The sequence below is a fragment of the Bombus affinis genome, chromosome 1 (genome assembly GCF_024516045.1).
Source record: "Bombus affinis isolate iyBomAffi1 chromosome 1, iyBomAffi1.2, whole genome shotgun sequence".
In the NCBI taxonomy this organism is placed as follows: Eukaryota; Metazoa; Arthropoda; class Insecta; order Hymenoptera; family Apidae; genus Bombus; species Bombus affinis.
Window position 1 is genome coordinate 7,788,032 of NC_066344.1, and position 24,536 is coordinate 7,812,567.

Here is a 24,536-nt window from a genome sequence, read left to right on the forward strand (position 1 = left end):
CACACGATGAGAAATTTGTTTATTAATTGAATTATTTACAAAGCGCGGCCGGCCCGGTCGCTCCGTTAGCCGAATAAAGAAGCATGCGTTAATCGTTCGTTAACGCAAAAAATCATCTCTAGGCAGACAACAATTATAAATCGATGGGAATCGCATTGAACAAGATACGTTTGCGATCGAGAACGATCGACGAAGGTATGTTAGACAAGTTCCGAAGGGGCGAAGAGCGCGCGAAACGAACCCAGAAGGTTTATGAAAATAATAAAAGTAGCGTCCTGGTCGACCGGGCAACGGTAGCGTTGAAAGCGCTTCCGTAAATATTTTCTCAGCCCCTCTCGGCTCGATCGACACGCATCCTATGATTCCCTGTCGCGTTTCCCATCGATCGTCGCAGCAATTTCGTGCACACATCGAGTTAAAAGGTTCCGATCGCAAAGGTACGCAGGAAGAACGTTATCTCGTCGACGCTCGTCGAGCCATCCTCCGCATCCAGCAATATTCGTTTCGCGATCGATGGATATGGATCGCGTTACATAGTGTGCCTCGTTTTACGAATCGATGCACTCCGAGTTCCTCCCGAAGTTAGCGATTCGTGGAACATTTTTGCTCGTTCAGCTCGTTCGCGGTTTGCTCTTGGTTTCGCCTTTGTACATGATGAACGAATAAAATCAAGGGTAACGTTAAAAGATCAAGAACAATGCGGTAGTACAGCTCTTACGATATTAATCATAGCGGCGATATCAATGATATAAGGATAGCAATTAAGACTCTCTGCAATTAGATTAAATAATTCACATAAAAATTTCTGCGCGAAGTAATTCCTAAGAATTTGCAATTCGCACGTACATTCATCGCGTTCTTCTTTCTCTTTCGATCTTCAGCTTTTCGTACACTACCCCACCCGATAATCCATCGACTCGATAATCTACCTCGATTCACGGCACGTCGCCTCCACGAGACATTACACTTTGTTCACTCATGCATTCGGTACACCATACATCTTCGCGGTCTTTAGCTTCTTTGTACATCTTTGTTCTTCACGCACGTGCACGCAGTCGCGATCTTTCTCTCGTACACGAGTCTCCCCAGCTCTCTGTTCGTTTGTCTCAACGATCAATCATCGAAGGTTTTTCTACGAAATTGATGGTTCGAATAATAATTTCATCTTTTTCACGGTATCTGCTTTTTTATCTCAAAGCTAAAAACGACCAGAGAGAACCAAGAAGACCAACAATAAGAAAAAGCAGAAGAAGAAGAAAGGAAAGAATTAAACGCACAAAGGACAAGCTAGCAGTTTGGCTCGTTTTATCTTTCCACCAGTCCTTTGTGGCTTGTTTTCGTACCCAATCTGTGGGGCTTCCCATTTTGATAGGGTCTCTAGTATCCATAGATGTTCGCTTCAAACCTTCCAGGTTACTCAGAATCATCATATGAAAAGTGCTACCTTTACATCTACGACAGCACGCTTTTAGCATGTAAATGTCTACCAGACAACGACATTAAAAAGTAGCAATTTTCAAATTCATTTCCAGATACAATTTCATCGATATCAATAGAAGTCCGAGGATTGTTCCAACCACCTGAATTCAGAATTCAAGTTCGACAATCTTTTGGAGACAAGAAACCAAACCTCTATGAATACTATTACACAGGGATCGACGGAGAAGTAGTAACTTTTAAAAGGAGAATTTCAGGGAAACACGAGTAGATGTCAGTCGATTGTAGGACGCAACTGATCGGTATTCCTCTGTGACCTTCTCGAACGATCCGGTACACGGTGCACAATTTCGATTCTTTTCTCGACGAAATCTCGAGTTGCTGTCGGACGTGATGGAAAATTACAAAATCTCGTGTCGAAGGATTTCGAGGCGAGTCTCTCTGTTCGTTATTCCCGCGAACGATCGCGAGGTTTTTGTGCCGCAGCTCTATTTCCTCGTCGAATCTCGAGTGTTCCTTTAGAATCGGCAAGTAGGCCTGCGTAAAGAGCAATTAGGCGTTGATTCTCGAAAGGAGATTATTTTCACGTTTTGCGCATCGTTCGTTATCCTGTACGCTTTCTTTCCCTTTTTCTTCTTTTCTCGATCGTTCGTTTCACGCTCCTCCCCTCCTTCCCGCCTAACTACTAGCGGTAATCCTAACGGAATACTCTAATTATACATTTACATTTATATTTATAATATATATAATATATTTATATATAATAATAACCAATACAAATATCACATGTGATCACCTACTAGTCTCGTTACACGAGTACTCGCTAATCCCGTTGTACAAGACGAGTCGAGCCTTCGAGAGTTTTTCAAGTCAGCGCGGAGCTCTCGACTGTTGGAAGTCGTGGCGTGTAAATTAGTCCCGGTACTTTGGAAGGATATTTTCTGTTTTTTCCTTTTATTTTCCACGTTTTACTTGGTTTTCTTACTATTTTAGTCCGTTATATTTGTTTATCTAAATCTTCTTTTCTTTTTTTTTGGTTTTTTCTGTTTTTCTCTGCATTACTCTCGCTCGTTTTTCCTTCTTTTTCTTTTTATATTCTGCATTCTTTTATTTTATCTTTCTTTTAACGAGTCATCGTAGGATAGATTCTTAATAATCGTATACAATACAACTCGCTCGGTGTTTAATCCTCGAACGATCGTCGAGACTGTTCGAACGACGAGACTCCTTTCTGGCCGACCTCTATACTCGTCGATCCCGCCTAAATTTAAAAATCGTGTAGCGCGCTTAATCACGCTTCGATCGAAACACGCGCATCAATACGTTCTCCCGAGCGTCCACATGCAGCCTGCTCGAATCGTAGCACGTTTTGGTGCACACTCGTATGCGTTGTTTATACAGCAGCCCATGAAATACAAGAGCGGATGTTTCCACGGGCCTTGGGGGTGGCTTGACGTATCCCTGCATCAAACTTCGCTGGACAGCCTCAAGAAGAGCGGTGTCGAGGGATGTTTTCTCAACGAGGTGATCGATAGCCTCCGGAACGAGCTGATATAAAGCCAGACTACTGCCTGTTTTCGTTCGAAAGAGCTCGAGTTGAAATATTTCGATATTTCGAATATCCTTGGATATCCATTGCCAAATTTTATATTTTAATATCGTACAGCGAAATTTTTTTCCATTCTTTCAGTTCTTGGCAATCTGTAGAATAATTTCGTGGTTCCGGGATTATCTGTCACCTCGGTGAGGAAACGAAGAGTTAGTACACAATACAGCGTTAATAGAAGAAGATGAAGAAGAAGAAGAAGAAGAAGACAAAGAGGAAGAAATAACGCTGAGAGAAAGGAGCGACGGCTGCGCAAGCGCATTCTTCGTTTATTACAATTATATTCCCCAGCGGCAAAAAAGCTGCGATTACAAGACTCTTTATTTGCTTAATCCCGTTCTCTCTATCTGTCTTCGATTTACTTGCCCTCTGCCTCTCTATCGCACGCATTAGTTTCGCATTTTTTTCTCCTCTTTTTTTTGTATCTTTAGTTCGCGTTCCGCTTTGTCGTAATACAAAATACTCGCTTAAAGTTTCTCCACGTCTTTTTACGCGCAGGATCACACGTAATAAATCACATTATCCTAATATGTTAATATTCACAATTATACAAATAGAGATGTATACACAACGAGGTACAGAATTCCAGAAAAAAATCATACTCGCTCGCACGAAAATTCTCGGTCTTTCGCTCGATCCCCTTTCGTCACAATAGAATCGCGCTTGCACCCGCAATTTCACGTAAGATATATTTATTCGTTCAAGCGTTCGCCTTTCACTCTTCACTGCAATGTATAATGCAATTATTAATACATCTAGAAACACCGTGTTCGTTTTACGTACAAGAAGAAACGTCAATGATCGACAGTTAATCGTGGTTAAAACATAGAGCACGGTCGCATGTCTGTATAAAATCCCTAAAAATACTATTATACCCTACCATGAATTGTGTTGGATGACAATAGTGACTATGCAGTGACTGTTTTCCATTTTCGAAGTCAATTTCTGGCTCGCGCCACGAGACACACCTTCTTCTATCCCTTAGGGAACAACCGTCGAGCCGCTACCTGTTTCTTTTTTTTTCCTTTTCCATTCTGCAGTTTTATTCTTTTCTATTTATTTTTTTTTTCTACGGCTCGTTGGAGATTAAACAACCAGGCTGTTCCAGGGGAATCGCGTCCCAATGGACGAGAGGCGATTCGTTCTCGCGGCGAGTACCTCGAAGATAGAGTCATGACCGAAATCGTTCGGTTCCTTTTCAGTTAGGCCTGGAGGCAGCCCGACTTTCCTGCGATTCGTCGGTTCTTGTGTACCTCGTGAAAAGCGATTTATTTATCGGAATGCATTGTTCGCCTCTCTCCATCCCATATTTTCCTTTTCATATACCCTATGCGTTGTAACCGAATTTCTTTGCTCTCGCCTTTTTTTTTCCGCCAAGAACTCCTGTTGGTATGTTATCCCTTTCCGCGTTCCTTTTCCGTCCTTCTGTACCCTTCTGTTTTTTCCCGCACTTGTGTCGCCTCGAGATCGAGACACGCGTACGTACATAACGTGTAATGGGTAGACAACGATGCTATTCTTTCCTTTTCCAATATTTCCATGAGCGTGTGTGTTTGTGTTTTCTGGTATGTGCATGTGTAAATTTGCGTTTTCCGTTGTTACCTTTTTTTCGTCGGTGTGCACCATGTGTTATCGGTGGTATCGAGAGACTCGTGTCGCTGTTAATGTGTCATGAACCGCGTCTTGTCGTTTTTCTGCCGGTATACGAAGAGATAAACGTTTATCCGATCGCCTTGTTCGCGTTGAACTTTGGCTGATTCTCAGGATATATTCTTCTTGCAGATGTGCTTACGTTCGTATTAGTTCGTACGTGTGTGATATTTTAATGTATGCGTGCATATTCGTGTAAGATGAAATTAGAGACGCGGAGAAGGACGGACGCCCCTTAATACGCTGCGCCCCCTGTGATATTTTTCTTTGTTTTCTTTGATATTGTTCTTTGTTTCAATTAACTCGTTGCACGATTTTTACAAGTCTTTAAATGCCAAAGGTCACTTTTTTTAAAATATAGGTATCTCTCTTCCCCACCCTCTCATAAGCATGCTTCGATCCCTCCCATTTCGATCCCACATTTCTCTGCTTAGTTTCCTTTCGACACTTTCTCTTCCTCTTTCTCGCAATTTTTGCCCCTCGAGCTTCCCCTTCTCTATCTCTCTTTCTCTCGCTCTCTCTCCCACTCTTTCGCTTCTATACTCACACAGAAAAGCTTCAACACGCGAAACCAAATTACCCTTAGCACTTAGCCTAACCACCTTTCCCCTCGCTATTTACTTAAATCTCTTCTAAAGCTGTAATTTCCTAAAAATAACGTTAGTTCTTTAATCAGTTCGTTTTTTAGTGTATTGAATTTTACACATGCCCTATTTTTCATCGTATTCTATTTCTCCTTTTTTACGATACCTGTTCGACGACACGAACGGTAAAAATCGAACGCGTCGAATTGAATTTAAACGAGGAGTCCTCGCCTGTTTCTTCCTAAAATAGATCTTATCCCATTTTGTTCGTGCTGTTCCTTTTTTATCCCTTACGTCCTTCGGTCGCGTCTGTTTCTCACGTCGTTTCTCTTTTCTACCTTCCATTTTCATTCGAACGCTTTCTCCCCCGACACTCATCCATTCACGCCGGCTCTCTGTCACTCACGGTCTTCCTCGCTTTCACGTAAAATCCTGCAATTCACAGAGTTACTATACAGCATGACTGAAAATATTTCAGACCACAATTAAGACAATTACGAATCGTGCCGCATCTGCCTGCCTTTCTTCCCCTTTCTTCCCTATTCTTCTTTCTTTTCGTGAACTGCTCGGTATTCATGTACGCTCTTCGTGTCCATGCTCGTTGAAATATTTCTTTTTTCTTCACCATTTCACCAACTTCTTATACACTATATTCCTCACGCTACGTCTCGACCTTATTGTACGCAAGTATCATAAAACACTTATGTCCATCTATTGTACCTCGTACAACGATACAGTATCTTCTAAAAGATTCCTTAGAGTTTCTCTTAGGTACTTACATCTCTATCTATGTATATCCACCTATCTATATTTATAGACTTTTTTTTATTCATTTATATATAATAACTCTTTTAAATCCCCCCTCCCACCCGTCCCCAATTCACCCCGATCTTTCATTCTTTCTTTTTCGTTCCGCCTTTCCTCTCTTCGTCGAACTATTTATCTGCCTATCTAAGGTGTCTATCTAACGTTCTAGCTATCCATCTATCTAAACTTCTAACTACCATTTATTAGTTTTCTTAAGGTGCCCGCTTTCTCTCGCCTTATCTTTACTCGCTCGACTTATCGTTTCTCTCTTTTAATTACACCTGTATCATCTGTCTTTCCTAATCTTCTCTATATCGACCCTTTTCATCCATTACACGCTTGCTTCGCATTGCTCGAGTTTGAAACAAACGCGGATCTTGTCATTCGCGTGCGATCCTTCGTTACGTATTATATTAATGTACGTGTATTTATATCTACAGTGTTTCGTTGGTCGCCGGGATGGAAACGCGCGAAACGCTCGTCGCGATCGCGAGGTCCGATCATTACGACTCGATCGTTCCGTCTCCTACCCCATCTTTTTCCTCTACTCCTCGTGGTTAAAGTCGCCGTCGGTCGAGAAAGCTTCTCAGTCGCGCTAGATACACGAAGCGGAGAGCCCGCGAAGAGAGAAGATGGTACGAGTCGTTCCGAGATTTTCCGATCTCGAGGAGCGAGAGGATCGAGCGAAACGCGGGCTCGTTTGATCGTTGGGGGGTTGCGAACGATCCGGACGACGGGTTCGTGTATGTAACGAGAGGAGCGTCGTGACCGAGCGACGAGCACCGTTTTTCGTATCCTTGTTCTCGCCACTCTCGCCCTATCAGAGACAAAGGAAAAAGAAAAAATGTGTATCGAGAAAAAAGAGCGGTCGGGGCGTCCTTTGTATCGGGACGCCGCGCGATACCTCGCAGTATATGGCTATCAAAAAGACATCTGGCTCCTCGTTTATCTTCGTTTATCCTAAGTCCTTGTAAATGCTGCATATATATATTTACTTTATTTATAATTATCCGTGAACATGGTAACAAATAATGAAACACTGACAAAAATTGCACAATATACAAACTTAGTGTTCTGCTCTCACACTCTTTTTCTCACACTTTCTCTCTCACACGCATACTCTACCTTTTCTTCTTTTTACTTTTTTTATGCTTTCTTCCTGTGGTGGATTCGTTTGTGTCTTTCTCTCGCTCTTTCTCACTCTCTTTTCCTATGCATGTTCGTTTTCTTTGAAAATCCCCGTCACACCTTATCCCTTTCTATAACCCCCGAAATCGTTTTTGGAACACATTCTCGCGGGGAAAAAGAAATGTGGTCACTCAAGCGTACACACCTCCTTGACACACTCACGCAAATTGACGCAAAGAAAGAAGGAAAAAAATATTATAGAGAAAAGAAGAAATACACAGGTGCCACAGACATCGAATAACGCGCACACATACATACGCAACCACACGCGCGCGAACCGCGTCGACGCTCTCATATCAGTCAGGCTTACTTTGTAGGTACGGTATCGTTACGTTCTACGTGCGTTATCAGTTAATTTATTTGGCCACTGAACATTTAAAATTTAATTTCTTTTTTTTATTCTTTTCCTTTAAATCTTCGTTTCGCCCGCCAGCTCGGCCGCTCTTTGCGCTGTTCCGCGCTTTCAGGTAAGATTAGTCTTCTTAAGCGGTAAACTCCTTGCCTTCACGTTCTGTTTCTCTTACTTCATTCATATTTAATCGTTTTAGGTTATTACTCTATTTTCTTTTTTAATTTCTTTCTTAATCGCTTTTACTACTCTATTTTGTTCACCATTCGTTCGATGAGCGATCTGCGATCCATCGTTCGTTCAGTCCACGGATACAATTCACATTTTTATTTCAAGTAACTAATTTGCGTTACCCCTCGTCAATGTTTTTCTTTTCTTTCATTTTTCGTTACGTTTCTCTAGTTTCTCTTTCCCCTCTTTTCTCTCGTTCCTCCTTTTTGTGTTTCCATTTATATTCCCCTCCATTGTCATTTCCCTACGTGATTTCGATCTCGTTTGTCCGCACGGAAATCGATTATTAGCGAGACAACGATGCATATCGACCGGAAAATCATAGTGTTCTCGGGACACGCATAGTCGAGGTGAACTGCGAGCGCCGTCTGCCATCCGGGTTTTGCGTGCGTACGAGAGGGGGTGGCGTGCTCGGCGGGTGAGTCTGACGCGTGGAAACGGTTCTAGAGCTTTGTGCGGAATGTTGCCCGTTTATACTTTGTATAATCCCTTATGTATAACAATATATTGTTTCGGTGAGTAAGACGAGAATATTAAAAAATATATATATCATTTATTTCTGTTGAGCCTCCGACAAGAATCTTGCCCGCCGCGCCGGGACGCGTCGCCACCCCCGTCCATACGTCGCGCGGTTACGCGTGAAACAAAACAGGAGAACGTTACCTAAAAAGCAATCGTACAAAAGTACAAAGTCAGATTCCATATATACTTTTTTTTCTTCACTTATTTTCGTTAAAAACCATAGGACGCGCGCCACTACGAAAGAAGCCCCGTTCGGTCGAATTCTTTTTTAAGGAAAAAAGTACCCTCGAACCGGTGTCCGAGGGTTGTACGCGATTCTTTCTTCCTTAAAAATCACTCGTGAATATTCTCGATGAGTAAAACGGTCGAATCTATCGTTGAATAGGATCATTCTAGCGTTCTTTTTTTTTTCTCGTCTATCGTATATATCGGTATCATTCGCACAAGCTCCCGGTGGAAACGACGCTATGGTAAAAGGACGAAAGGGCGGCGGACCGGATCATCGGTCGAATGGAGGCGCCTCGCGATATAATTCGCACTGTAAATTTGGGATTAGCGCACGGAACGGGTAAACTTTGCCTCCGTCGAAACTGGCCGAAATCACGTATTCAATTACGGTTCGTCCTCTCGCTTCGTGCCCTCATCCGCCGCCCCCTTACAACAAACCTCCGTGTGACACGGTTCCGCGTTCCACCGGGTCGCGAATACAATTTCGATTATTGCCACCCGTCGAAGGATCGAAGCTCAAAAGCGTCGTGCACCTTTCCCACCAACCAACTGCTTTTCCCGTGGCCCCCATTCATTGGGATATGAGAGGGAGAAGCATGTATACGTGTAATATATATGGTTTTCTCTGTGTATACGTGTAAGAAAGAAGAGGATAAATGAAAGAGAAAGGAAATAACGTTTTGGCACCGACAGACAGCGTATTATTGTCCTCGCGAACCGGGTTTCCTTGACTTTCGTTCGAATCTAAACGCGACGCCTTTGAAACATCGTCAGATCGGTGTTTCTCAAACTGTGTGCGCTACGTTTCATCGTTTTGTCAGGTTTCTTTTATCATTTTTCTTTTGCTATTTTATTTTATCTTAATTATCTTTCCTTCTTTCTCTTTTTTTTTGCGTTAGTTAAAGTTTCGGTTTCTGGAATTCGACCGTTTTACGGAAGACAGACGGCTTACAAGGGTTCACACACGAGCTGTACACCGCTGTCGCCGGACAATTTCGCTCGTTCGATTAACTTCCTCTGACTCCGAAGCAGCCATTCGCGTAGGCTATATCTCCAACGGTACACGCGCCGATCTTACAATTTAATGAATTGGCAGTGATTAACTTCCCGGGACGAGACTCGTAGCGCGCTGTCTTCCAGCTGCTCGCCCCGGTGGCTCCGTCTAATCGCATCAACAATACCAGTCTAATCCGCATCTGATCGTTGTCGACCCACCTGCTGTCTCTAGTGCCAGCGTTTCTCGCGTAGTAAATATCATCAGACCTTCTTCCTGTCTCTACTCCTCGCCTTTTAGTCTAAACGAACTGCCTCGAAGAACAGAGGAACGCGCGTCTACCTGTTTTTCCGATTGCGATTTCCAATTGCAATCAATCTACGAAGTGTCCTGAATCTATAACCTCAATGATACGGTTCCAAAGCCGATCGTTTATCGTTCATCGGTCGATTGTTGTCCGTTCTAATGGACAATCGCCACCAGAAGTGGCCGTTCTTCACCGATCGTCTCGCTCATCATCGATTCCCTCTTATAGACAGTATCAAAGCCCGCAGAATATCTTGCAATCATATTACACCGACGAAAATCGTGGCCAAATTGAGGGCCATCGTAGCGGTCGATCGTCGGTGATCGAGTTCGATGTGGATCGTCAGGTATCTGTGGAAAAAACGCAATCACGTGGAGGCCGTGTTGCTCGACGGCCTCGGGAATCCTCGGGAAGGAAGGAGCTTCGTCTGCCGGTCCTGGACTGTTCCGCGCGTTGAGGACCGTTCTCGATGACGATCGATTACACGTGTCTCTTCATATGGAGGGCTAGATGATCGCTGCGAGAGAAGCATCGGTCGCAATGTCGACACTTGAACGGTTTCGCGCCAGTGTGCTTGCGATAGTGGCGCGTCAGCTCGTCGGAACGCGCGAATCGCCACTCGCAACCCTCCCAGCTGCACTTATACGGCTTCTCTCCTGGAACGAAATAGAATCGATATATTAGTTGCGATGATTTACCTTATTTTGAAGAAATATCTTCATTTTAGGAACTGTTACAGATTATACAAGGGCATATAAGCAAATTTGAGAATAAATTCTTATATCTAGAAGGCACTAAGGATTAATCCCATCATAAAATTTAGGAAAAAAACGAGCGATCTACGCTTCAAGAATCGAGAGTTAGATGACTTCCGTTTAGATTCGAGGAGCTAAATTATTCCAGGCGTAGAAATCGGAAACATAAGTACCATATTAAAACTAATAACACGCAACTTATCCTGATCGTGAACATTTTAATAAGCTTCACATATGTACTAACCTCCATAACTTTCCGATATTCTGCGACACAATAGACGTGCGCACGACGAAAGGGGTTTTATTGTCCCGGCCACGCGCGTCCCTTAAAATTACTAAAACCGAGGACGGTATATAAAATTCCACGTATAAAACGCTGCCGGCTGGTGGATCGACAATAAAGTGGCGGGCGACTGAAGGAGGAATGGATCCTCTGGTAGCACGTGTGCCGCGACAAGGGATGATCATGGAACGGCTGGCACATTATTAACACGTAAATAATCTATTTGGTAATATAGAAAGAGGCTGACTTTGATGAGACCGCATTACAGGACAGGAAATGTGGACGCGCCACCTGTGGCGCTTTGCCGTTGTTTTCAACAAACTGTTAGGTCTTTGTGTCGTGTAAGAGGAGGAGAGGGTGAAAATTAAAAAATAAAAAGCAAAATATCGGAAAGAGGATAAAGACCAATTGATACGAATACGGGTAAGCATTTGATCGTTGCATGTAAAGAGGGAATTGTCTCAATTTGAGATTAGGAGATTTTTGTTAAATAAAATATCGTAGAAAATGGGGAAAGCATAGTGGAAAGACTGGAAGAACTCTGAAAGACCTTAAAGCCCGCTATTAAAGGTTGAAAAACTTGGAAAGACTTTGTCTTGGTGGATTTAGCAAGGCGCTAGCAGTTTGAAAGGCAGCTAGGAAGATTGAAGCAACTCCGGGGGCTTCGATGATTGTCGTTAAAGTTTCAGAGACGCTTCATCGTGGCTTTTCAGAAAAGTAGCAGAATCGAAAGCAAGTTTTTGTCTTCGACGGAAGGTGGTTCTCCTCGTCCAATGTTTGTCGCGTCTCTAATCAAGACGAAGTGTATACGCTATTCCTTCATAAAAACGAAAATAATGGGGGAGCGCGTAATGGCGACCGCGTGGAAAAGACGATATAAACGCGCGTATAAAACCGCGAAGTAAAACGTTTTGACATCTACATCGTGCGACCCTAAACTTAATGAATTAAAAAAAAAAGAGAGACTGACAGGGAGGGTCAGGAAAAAAGGAGCAGGACAGAGAAGAAGCCTTTAACGCAGTCGACATTCGCGTGATGTGCTGTTTTTATTGTCGCGTGCTTGTTTGCGTTCGGCTGCGAACGCTTCACGTGTAATTTAAACGCAGTAATGTCGTGGTCATACTGTGAACGCGTGATCTTAAAAAAATGTCCGTCCCCTTAATATTGTTTTCCCCCGTGTCATATCATACCACTAATCGCTCAAAGAAATTCGCGAACGAAATTTAATGTAATCTTTGATCGCGATTTTTTTCGCGATAATAATGCTTTCCTGGAATAATTCATCAACCTTCTTTCTTTACGCGAGGCAAGCTTGACTCGAACGTAGTAGAGAAAAAGGTTGACGTTTCACGAATCCTCTCTGCGAATCCTCTCACCGCAGCAAGAAGCAAAACTTTCTCCCTTTCAACGTTCTCTGCGAACGTGCAACCACTTTACAAACCCAGGGACCTACCTAACGACGCACCAACGCGGGCACCCTACTTCATTCAATTCCAGTAACACGCTCCGACCGAGCGACTTTAAACGCACGCAATCCCCGTCGTGTCGAGCTATCGCTCGCACACACCGAAGACATTCGTGAAGCCATTCGTTACGATTTCCTTAATATTCCTCTCCCCTTCCACGGGAAGATCAATTCCTGCTAACGAATTGACGAGCAGAAAATTCTACTCGATGCCGTGCGCCGGAAGACAAGACAGAGTTACGACTGACGTTTACTCAACATCGATGCACGGAGGTTGGAAAAATTTACACAGCATCCAATTCCTAGCCTCGAAATTGTTCCGCGACGAGATTCGCTTTTTCCATGAGCTCCACCCCATCGTGGGAAGCAACGACGACAAATCCAGCGCGAACGTGGCGACGCATAACCAAATCCGATTCTCTCACACCTCGTGTCACGCTGGCTGGTTGCTTTGTCAGAGATAGCCGCGACTTTCTACAGGAAAAACGACGCTCACGTCCTCGTGTATCCTTCCGCGCGTGTTCGGTTGAACTACCCTGGCGCGGACATCCACGAGATGGAGGATGAGCGTCGTCTTTCTGTGCACGGCTAGAAATTGCCGCAGCCAAGGCTGGCAGCAAGAATTTCGTGAACGATAAGGATAAACTGTTCGGAGGTGGCGGAGCAATATATTCGCGAGGCTGCTGCGAATACATTCCCGGCGCTTGAGTGGCGGAAGGAAAAATTGGTGACTGCATAAGGTACCATAGAATTGCGTGAAGAAAGGCAGAACTTGAGTCTCGCGCTTCCGTTCTAAGAACGGCGACGTGACTTGTGTCGATTTCGCTATTGCTTTGGGATGTATCGATGAAAGCCGCATCTCTGATTTAAATTCAGGTTAGTTGTTTGATTCGACGTTATTTTGCGCGGAATAGAACTAACTTTGTATATTTGAAATAACATGTAAATACAGGATGACTCAGAAAAATTTTGATGAAACTGGAATGTGCTATAGATCTTTTCCGAATATGCATAGGGAGTATCGATAGGGTTAGAGGTTGAATGCTTTGTGCAAGAGCATTTATATCTGTAATACAGCTCCTTTCTCGATGCAACTGCAATATGCAGCTGCGTTTCGGAGTAGAGCAAATAGAACAGTGGAGTAAAGCCATCGAAAAATGGATTCTCGTGTTTTATATGAATAATGTGCACCATTTCGAAGAATTATGCCGAGACATTCTGTAAATTTACGTATTCGAATATTCATGATGTTGAAATAGCAATTTTTAAGTGTGCACTTTTAAACATCCCCCTTTCTTCTTTCTTTTTTTTCTGTAAAACAACGAAACGTCAAACAATCATAATCCCATTACCCTCTCATCATTATAACCCTCTGGCCGTATCTACACCCTCTAACTTTATCTCTGTACACCGATCCCCTATCTCGATGCCCTCTCATTATCAGGACATTAGTCCCTCTCGATCAATAATGTACCTTCCATTTCACCTTTGCCTCGTTCTACCGTGGAATTGCACCCTTCCCCCCTATAACCTAAAATCCCCGGCCGCGAACAGAATTACAGAAAAAATCAACGGGACCATTACACGTGCAATTAAACGAACCAAAAAAAAGGGGGGGAAGAGAGAAGGAAAAAGCAGAGGAAGAACGAAAAACAAATAAAGAGAGAAGGCAAAAAAAGAAAGGGAGAAAAAGCAGGAAAAAATCAACGTGCGACGTGTCGCGTGCGTGCATAGGCTCCATCGAAAAGGCAAATTGAATTTCGAGTAACCATGGTGACTGCGTAACGTGGCGAACGACCGCAGTCAGTGTGTGTCGCCCGCGAGAGACACGCGCGTGTGTATTATGCGTGGAACAGAAGCGTGTGCGGGTCAGTCAACTTGGACGCGTGTGAGTGTGCGTGTCACGGCCGCGGCGGAGACGCGCGCCAGGTGGACGGGGCGGAACGATGTGTAGGTGCATCGTGCATTGCGCATTTTATCGCCGCATAATGGCCTCCCGGCGGTTCGTTACCACCTACGTAATAAAGCCATATTAAACAGGACGGCTTAAAGTGTTAACCTGCTCTACCCTCTCGACGTCCCGCCCCTGTTCTGCGCTCGTTTCGAGCCCGTAACGAACGTTGCTAAACGACGCGATACGTCAGCTCCGCGCAACCCCCTATCCCATATCACCAGCTTTGTTCCGTACGAGTATCAGTCGTCTGTTTATCTCCTTTGTTGATGTGCGTGCACAGTTCGGGAGATTGGGTAATTTCTTCCTGCTCTCCGAAGGAGGGGTGCTGTTATTGTTCGATGGTACCGAGGGTAGTGTTTCCCTTGGTCGCATAGTCGTCCGTTACCCGAGCCCTCGGATGTCGGGGAAAAATAGGATTAAGGTTTTATTAACAATAAGTTAAAACGCTTCGATGGTTTCGCAGGCGTTTCGAGATACTGATGCTTCGAATAACGCTCGTTCGATATTCTTCGAGCGATTTTTATAAAATCCATGTGACCCATGGAGAATGGGAAGAAACTTCCCAACGCACTTACCATTATAACGAATTCTCGTTCACCGCCCTAACTGCGTTTTATGCACATCATCCATAAATTCCGCGTATATTCCATACAAACCAGACCCGGTACAAATAGAACATGATAGAGGAAGAGGGATGCGAGGACAGTCGCGGCTGTGGGGAAAGCTAGAAGTGGCTGGTTTCACGTAGTCCTCGATGACGTTCGTCCCGTTCGGCGTAGAAACGATTTTTCTATGTCCTTCCCTCCATCTGACGTTCCTCGAGAGGTCTGAGTGGGTCGGTATTGCGTCGATATGTCAGACCGTCCCTGGCAATGTGTGTTCGTCGTCTTTGCATTTTATTAAGTCCGTCGTCGGCGACGATGTATAGGCTACCTTCCGTCATGTCGCCCAGGGATAGGACAACCGGAATTTATGACCAAGGATTCCATCCCTAGTCCTGTCTCTCTTCTACTCCCTTTCTTTCTATTTCTTTCCTGTCCTCTGTCCTTTACATTCGAACACGTTCCGCGCGAGAAACGTTTCGACGAGAGAAACGCGCCTAATACCGAAGGACGTTTCGTGGATCCGCATGACAGATCGGTGGACGTGGAAGATTCTTTTTCTTTCTCGTTTCTAGTGTGCGCGCGTGCACCATCGAGAGATTCTGAGAGACGAGAATCCGCCAGGTCGATGGAAGTAAAATTTTTTACAGTTTCGACGTGCTAGAGATTCTGGTTGTCCAGCATAGGATATTCAGACGAACCAGCGGCGATATCCTGACGGAGAAGATCGATCAGGAATCTGGGAATAACTTTATTCATGTTCGCGGAGAGAATTTTTCCTGACAGCATTGAAATTCTTTCATGTACAGGAAGTTGAGAGATGGCTGGAGAATACTGAAAGATATTTGTTTATATTTATTTATATTTAAATAAATATTTATAGTTACTGCTTTGACCGTGTCCTGTATTTTTCTTGAAATTCTTCACGGACTTCAAATGTGAATTGCGAATTTCGATCGTGAAAATTTGAATGATTCTCGACGATGCATGAAATTTATAACATGGAAATATCTGCGAAGTTTTCCCTCACGATTTGATTGCCAGTAAATCGCTGCTAGTCAGTAAACGCAGGTCGCAAAGTAAAATTTCGTTGAACGTTAGTATCGCAAGCTTTCACGAAGTGGTTTTACGTTACACTTTCCGGGAAGAGATACGATATTTCTTTCGTCACGCGTGTCGATGGAAAATGTCAAATTACGATGAAAATTTGGCGAGCGAATATTTTCTAAAATTACGTGTCGACGGAAATGAAAATTTAATTAACCTCGATTTGTATGTATCCTTCATTAAAAGTCTACCATTTCTTTCTTTTCTTTTTTTTTTTTTATTAAAGCTCCATAACCAAACAGACATAATACTCCGGGTTAAATACGATAAAAAATTGAGAAAAAATTTAATTTCCTTCGCGAAGCGGAGCACTTCAATTTCCAACGAAGCAAAAATCGAGGATCGGCGTTCGAAAAAATCTTGATCCGTTCCACTTGCGCGGAAGTCGGAACGGCGGAGAGCCGGATTTTCTTCATTTTCTTTCGTAGAAATATCGTAGACTGTAAAGCGGTAACAGCTTTCTTCCTGCGAAGAATTGCGCGTCCCACAAAGCGAGACATGATTTTCTACAGCTGCGAACGTTTAACCCCCCGCCGTTTCAGCGTTGTATTAATACGAAGAAAGGATCGTGAAAATTACTCGACCCTGAGGACTGTCTCGTTAAATTTAACTCCTTTCAAGATTGTGCGCGACAAAAATTCGATAAAGTAAAGCCGGTTGATCGTTTAAGGGAGAAAAGGTGAATTGTGAAACAAAAAAAAAAAGGAGAAGAAAAGAGGAAATAGAAAAGAAGAATTCGAGCAAAATATTACGAACCGCGCGAAAAATTTCCAGTCCGCGTAACAAAGGGCGAAACTTCGCAAACCACAAAAGAAGATTCTACATTGTTCTACGAGAGCCATTGTAGCGGACGCTGTACAACTCTTTTTTATTTTTCCGCATTTAGCTGGTTTTAAAGGACGCTATTCCTACCGTTACGATCGTGTGACAATTTTACAACCGGACGATACAATCTTCTATCGGTATTTTAATCAAAGTTCGTAGACCCTTCGAACTGTAATAAATTTTTCCATTGATCCACGAATATCGAAGAATATTTAACGAATAACGGAACGGCATATCCAACGTTCTTTCCGTAAGGATTAATAAAACTCGTCACGTTTTGGAATACGTTTAGCTAGAATTGCAAGAGACTGTCTTGTAAGGTTGCTTGATAGATTGTTCGCGGTGGTGCTGAATTTACGTTCGCACGATACGAAGGGTTCCCGGGTACGATGTTTTATATTTTTTCCCGCCGTTCCACTTGAGAAACGACGTTGTCAAACCCTACCCCTAGACAGGGGCGGTTCAGGAAAATTTTGCTAGGGAATCGGGTTGGCAAGTCGTTGCTTTTTCGAGGGACAAATTTTGCGCCGGGACGGCGGCACTGCGACGCGCGGTCGTATACTAAAATAGGATGAAGCACGATAGAAATGAAAAATGAAACGGGATTTCCCGTAAAGAAATATCGTACGCCCCGAAAGAGAAGCGTATGAGGTGTTTGTTTCGGAAGGTCGCAGCATTTATTTCGGAAACGGAAACGTTTCGGCGGATATAAAGCAGGATCCTAAAAGAAGAATGGGGATAAAATCACGTGTTTCGAGGGAAAGAAAGAAGTACTTCCGTAAAGAACTAACTTACACGCGGAACTTTTACTCACTCAGCATCCTTCGACTTTCTAATTATGCACTTCGCGTTGTTTATGTTTCGAGAAATAATTTCATAAATTTGTGTAAGGCAAAGTGTTCGCGACATTTCGTGGACAGGATTTACGTCAGAAATAACAGGAAAAGTCGCAAGTTGTAACATACTTAAGAAGGATTTGATCTTCTGTAAATGCAGCGTGTCTGAGCATATACGGAATATTCTACTTGTATTTCGTAGATAGCAACCAAAAGCACAAGTCTTATCGTGTTGAATTTTATGAAACTACTACAAAGCTAAACATTCTTTCTATTTATATATAACCAACCATTCTCCCTTTGGAAAGAAATATTTTCCAAAAATGTTGTTTTATCACAACAACGTGCGTCGCTATAACTGGCCTATTCTACTGGCAATAATTCCACAATGCAGCGCACCAAAAATTCGGACTTTCCAAAAACACAAACTAAAAGCTACATGCGATCTACTACAACCAGCTACTATTTCCTACCCTGTAACATTAAATTTAGTTATTTCAAAGATGAAAGTATTCTCTCTAATTAATCATAGAGTCGAATAAGAGATTCGGTGCGAAACGTCACACGCGTAAAACTTCTTAGCGTCTCGGAGTAAGTTGTAACGGAAAGTTGAAACGGTCGATCGTTGAAGATCGATGACAGGGCGCGTGGTTTTCCCGGTAGTATGCGACGATGTGTGCGAGTACACCCGGGTTCTTGGCTGCCTGTTTCCGTCCCAGCGGTATCGACTACGGTTAGAGATAGCACGTTCCTCGTGTTGTGAACTGCGGTTTCGCTGTCAACTGTAGCGAGAACTTTGACGACGTTTCCAATTGTTTGCGGTGCCAGGGTACCGGGGATCGGCAGTGGCGGACGAGGGACGGCGGCGGCTTCTAACTTCGCTGCGTGTTTCGAACGTATTTCGAACAGTGCCCGAGGTACGAATCGATATGTACGTACACGAAGATCACCCGTGTCTCACGTGTGTGTATGCATGTGCACACGCGTATCCACGCAAGACAAAGCAAGAGAGGGTTACATGCATACATGTACGCCCTCGTTCATTACATAGTATCAGAACATATTCTGATTTTACGCAAGATGTGATAATTGGTCCAAATTACCAAGGAAGCGATAATCGATCAGCATTTTGCATTCATGCAAGAATTTAATCTTACCATAAAGTTAAGCTTCTTCGCCTAAGATTTTAAACGAGATAATAATTCTCAAAGGTTTCGATAATAACGCCTATTTGAGACCCACTTCATTTTCTAAAAATATTCTAATACTTATGAGTGGAGGTGTGTAAGGTATAATCCACAACCGAACGAACTTTCCTGTAAATAATACAAGGGTCGGGAAGATTATTTCGGGAATAATGCAGCAGCCGTTGATAAGAATTTTAAGTATTCACCGATTGCCCCGGTTGCAGGTACGCGCGTGGGAATGCGAATAATCGAGCAGTGAATTAATCAGAGTATCATTTGGGAATTGGTGCACGACAAAAGCTTCAGGTTTAAGAGTTTCCAGCTGCTTTGCCGCGGTGAGCAAGTTAGACAGCTTAGCGCTGAACACTTAAAGGAGGAGCTATAGAGTTGTGTCTAGTCTGAACTGATCAGAATCGCCCAGGGTAAAACACACAGGCTTCGAGGTTAGGTCCGGGTTAAATCGCACTTAACGCCGAAGACTCGAGATTCGGCAAGCTGCTAATTAGTTTCTACAAACCACCTAGTCTTACCGAGGAATCTCTCTTCTGCAAAATCGCCTCTCAAAAGTTCCTATTGACTCTTATATCGTTTGAAATATAATAAATAGAGTTATTTGCATCACCTAATCTTCAACATCTTAAAATCTTAAACATTGCACGGAATAATCAAACTTGTTGTATATTATGGATACCATTAGTCTTTAAGTGAGCAATCTATTTTCAAATGTAGATCATCTAAAAATTGCTCGTAATCGAATTTGGTGAATTACAAGGCAAATTATTTACCTGCATTCAAATATCTTTTTGATTCAAATAATTCTATCGCATTCTATCGTTCAAACAACGAACGAAGCAAGCAACGGTGGAAACAAAGATCGACCCACGCCACGATCAATCGACGTGTATCGAGGAAAATACGCGAGAGGCTTCGTGTTTGAGGTTTAAGCGTAAGAGTAGACGCTTTCAATTCTGCGAATACATTCGCCTAAAGGCAGAAATACGCGAAAAGGGTGGGAAACCAGTGGCCCGACTTCGGTTTCTCCCGCTATTATTTACAAATCGTATTACTGTGTACAGGCCAATGTGTCGTGGCCTGAAATTCCTGATAATAATGCGGGACCACCCCTCTCATATCGACGTGTGGAGAAATTTTGGATTATACTCAAGTAGGGAACGAAGATTTATTCCGAAGCCGACGGGATTTCTCGTTTCCCCGAGTGGCCATTTATATTGCAGAAAGAAAACTTTCGAGCATCTTGACTGATGTAATGTTGCTTTGGGAGGCTCACGGCTGAAAATTATTGGATTAAAGTCGATCGATTTGATTGCAGAGAAACACCAGTCTTGTCTTATTTTAGAGAGCTAAAACATTTTAAGTACGCTCACCATATTTTATTTTGTTTAGTTAGGTAAATAACGTTCACTTGTAAACAGCTCATGCAGATAATAATTTCAGAATAATTTAATCAGACGAAATAATAAACATACAAAAATCAATCATTTTAGTTTGCTCATTCTGCGTGTCGTCGGATATTTCATATTATAACAAGAATTTGGGGAAAGCAAAAATGACAGAATAAACGATTATGAAGCAATTTAATACCTTGAGTTCTTTTCACCTGAAATTTACGTTTGATTCGACACAGAGGAGCATACGCGGCGTTCACATCGATTAAATTTCGTAGTCAGAATCCTTTCGAACTAGAGCCAGAAACGAACAACCGCGGCGTTCAAGAGCGAGCTTGGAAACGACTGGAGAAGTTGATTTCCAAATCCCAGGCCCGATAACGCAATAACTCTTCGCGTTGTTTGTTTTCGAACAGAATAACGCGTTTCGGACCCCTCGCTTGGTCGATAAATTATCGGGCCGTGATTTCCTTATTTTTCGCGTGGGAACAATAGCCACGGACTCGACGCGAAATTTGAAAGGTTTCAATACATCCCTCGCGGTGAATGCAAAGAGGAAACGCTCTGGTAATGTGCAGAACAGCCTCTTCCGAATGGCTAGAACGCATCGCGAGCAGCCACGTAGCGATAAATAATTTTCCAGGGCCTGTGTGTATCGGTCGCATTCTCTGCAGCCTTTTATTATTTTCCTCATCCTTCGTTTGATTTAAGCGCGTTCGAACGCCATTCTATTTCTAAGGCGTAAATTATCGCGCCTTGGCTGACCTATTTGCGGCTGTTGCCTCTCGCTACGTAATATTATTCGCTCGAACGACAATCAGTACGTTACTTTGACCGATATCCGACGATCGAGGAAAACCGTGTACTCGATCATCGAGTTGTTGCACGAAGTTGTGATTAAAAACGAGATGATCGAAACTGGTTATTGGTTCCGCGAAATCGATCAGGAGAGATCGATGAGACGCGAATGACGTTATTATAATACGACTCATCTTGGAAATAATTCGCGAAAACGCGATGATAACGTAAAAATATTTTCGTCAAGACCTTTGTCGAAGTTTATTAAAAATTCAGTGAGACGATCGAAGTGGTTTGAACGTATAGAGTTTCCCGTCTCTTTGATTTTTCTTTTCCTATGAATTCGACGCGAGGACGTTCGATCAATGCCGGACAAATCCGCGGGATAACGAATCTGTCGTTCCTTAATTTTCCAAATATATTGACATTCCATCAACGAGCACTAAGGGAACGATTGCGAAAAGTTTCCAACGAAACGATTGGACTCCGTAGAGGGATCAAAGTCCTGTCCACAGCTCGAGACGCGAGAACAATGGTGTTTGGAATGGAATTCCGGAACAGAAAGTCTCTGTAATTGGAAATCTCTCTCTTTTTCCCTTCTTCTTTTCCATCTTCGTCTTCTTCTTCGGGCGTATAGTTGCTGGGAGACTGGTTGGACCATCGGATCGATAGTTCCTCGATTCCCACGAGGAAATCGTATAGAAAGGCTTTGCCAGCGTAAAAACGGAGAAATCACTGAAACGCGATATTGACGGGCAAAGTGGATAAACAAGGAACAAATCCTGTTTCCTCGAAAATGTTTAACGCTCTCCTGGCAATACTTTTCGTTCGAACAATCGTGTCCCGTTAAACGTCTCGACAAATCCATCTCGACGTCGATGCAATCGGTGTGTGCCTATTCCATTTCGCCAACTGAATGAAACAAAACGTCGAAAACAAAAATACAACGTTTCCATTCCGCGATATATATCGTGAACGACGAAATCGGAGTTGGAGAAAACCTGTGCTTCACAGCGAGACCATAACACCGCGGTCGATCTCATCAACTTGGCTCCGCTGTTTAGAGTTAACATCTTATCGGCTCGTTAGAAGGGAATTAACAGGACCCTGGACGATGGCTTTGACTGTTAAATCGTCTAATCGGATCGATTCGTCGTTAAGACGAGAGTCTTGAAACGTAGTGAGAGGGAGATCCCAAGGAGAGCTGGGTCAGGGATGAACGACCTCCTGCTGGCCCGGCGGATATCTACATGCCGAAAGATCCTCGAAAGGAAAGTTCGCCGATGGAATTCGTAACGAGCCTTCATGTTGACTCGGCCACACGATCGCCCGTACTCCGTGATTCGACGATTCGCCTCGTTTCGCGTCCCGGTCCTCGCGAACGCTCCTTCCAAGCCGGCAGTAATTAGATTCGCCGACCGAGATCAAAGTATACCGGTATTTCCATCTCTGGAAGAAAGTTGCTCGCGGACTTTTCTCCGCCCGCCTTCAGCCAACTTTTTCGTTTGCGTCTCTTACCAGCACTACCTTTTCTTCTCTCTTTCTATCCTCGTCTCTTCGAATTCGTTGGAATCTGAGAAGGCACCATCGACGGTGGATAACCATACACGTGCCTAGCATTGAAGGTTCGTACTTGATTTCGATGATAAAATTTGATTCGAGAAATAAAAGAACGGTGGTTGAAGTGTCTAAAATATTGAACTATTTTCATAAGTAATAAGATTCTTCTTGGTAGGGATTGCTTGTTGAAAATAAACATCTATCTGGATATTTCCGCAAATTGTTTGTTATTCCTATACCAGCTTTTCTACTCCTCTTTTACAAAACTGATAAACTGCTTATATAGATGTTTATATATTTACGGAGAGTTCAAAGATGCAAAACTCTAAAGGATTATATACTATGCAAAAACATATAAAATATACAGAGCAAAGTATACGTTATTATATTTCGGAGATAAAACAGATATTTATTTAGCTTTGAAAGTATGAAAACCGAATAAAATAAATTTCTGCTTTCAGAAAAACAGCTACTTATAGAACGACATAACAAAAACGCTAAAAGTATATTCTATCAAGAACCTGTGCTCGGTACAATCGTGTACAGCAGACGGACTAGCAAACACAATGGGACATCGAAAACTGGTTACTCGAAAAGGAAACAATATCGGATTGGATTAAGCGAAACCCTGTGAACGTCGAAGCGTTACACGAGTCCGCGGGGCGAACGATTAACTGGAAAATCCCGGGGATCCGTCAGCGGGAACATCCGTCACCGGGAAACCAATTACGACGGAGGTAATAGCCGGCTAGGGGGCAGGACACGCGTGGCGTCCTTTTCAGCCAGTTCTCCCCGACCAACGTTTTCAGCGAAATAAACGTTCGACCGTAGTACGATACGTGCGCAGACATCGTCTGGTGCAGCGCGTTCCAAGCACGAAGGGAGATCCTTGCGTCAGGACGAATTCATAACAGAGTCATAATTGCGGGACGGGGCCCCACAGTATGCATAATCCCGTAGTTAGCAGTTCTGCTTAACGATCCGCGAGAAGCAATCCCGACGTACCTGCCACGCTGCAGGATGAAGGTATCCCAGCCAACCTCTCTCTTATTGCCAACCCTCTCACCCTCTGTCTGTCTCTTCCCTTTTATTTCTATTTCTTTCCCTTTTCGCCCCGTTCTTTTCACCTATCTATTCCCTTCTCGCTATTTTTCGCTAGTTCTTTCTGTTTTCTTATTTTCTTGGTCTTGCTATTCATTACTCTGCTTTTATTCATTTCCTATTTACTTGTTTTAGCTTTCTAAACAAGCGATGAACGAAGTTATCGACAGATGTTCGTTAAAAACTTGTAGAAATTTATAAACGAGGTGACTGAAGTTTACACGATATTTTAGAGGAAAACTACTCGGTGGCAATACCTTTTTTTTTATCACTGTGTAATTGTATTTAGGATGATTCGAATAGAAATGGTTGCATAGAAGTATACTGTACAGATCCAAATTCTTGCACCTTGGTTCGCGTTCACCTTGTACTGCTCTAGCGTTTCCCCTTCTGCTTTTGTTCCTGTTTCTCTGTAATTCTCTTCTTCCATCAACCTGTCCCATACCTATTCGCTTCTCTAGGAATACTCTCGCTAAGCTCATCCTCCCTAATACAGAGGCTGAAATTACACATCTGTGCGCTTTCCTGTAGACACGAAGCAACGTGTATGGATGCAGATGTGCACACGCGGATAGGTAAATAAACACATATGAAGGCGGCCGTGCGCACACGTGTAACTATTCACGTGCGTAAATATATGTGGACGCGTATACACGTTTAATCACTTGTACGTACAATATTACGGGAACGAGGGCGCGTGTGCTCGCGGCGAAACACGCCGGGATCCGATGTAATGATGGAGCGGATTTTCAGA

General features: G+C 43.3%; 1 protein-coding gene across 3 annotated transcripts in view; it reads right to left on the reverse strand.

Annotated features, from left to right (window-relative positions):
* Positions 1 to 2: 2 nt before the first annotated feature.
* LOC126919998 (Krueppel-like factor 6) overlaps positions 3 to 24,536 on the reverse strand; it is a 274,581-nt gene continuing 250,047 nt past the window's right edge. For all 3 annotated transcript variants that reach the window (XM_050729807.1, XM_050729796.1, XM_050729787.1), the window contains one exon: positions 3 to 10,559. In XM_050729807.1, coding sequence (XP_050585764.1) covers positions 10,384 to 10,559 — 176 coding nt within the window. In that variant the 3' untranslated portion in view covers positions 3 to 10,383. The remainder of the gene's footprint in view (positions 10,560 to 24,536) is intronic.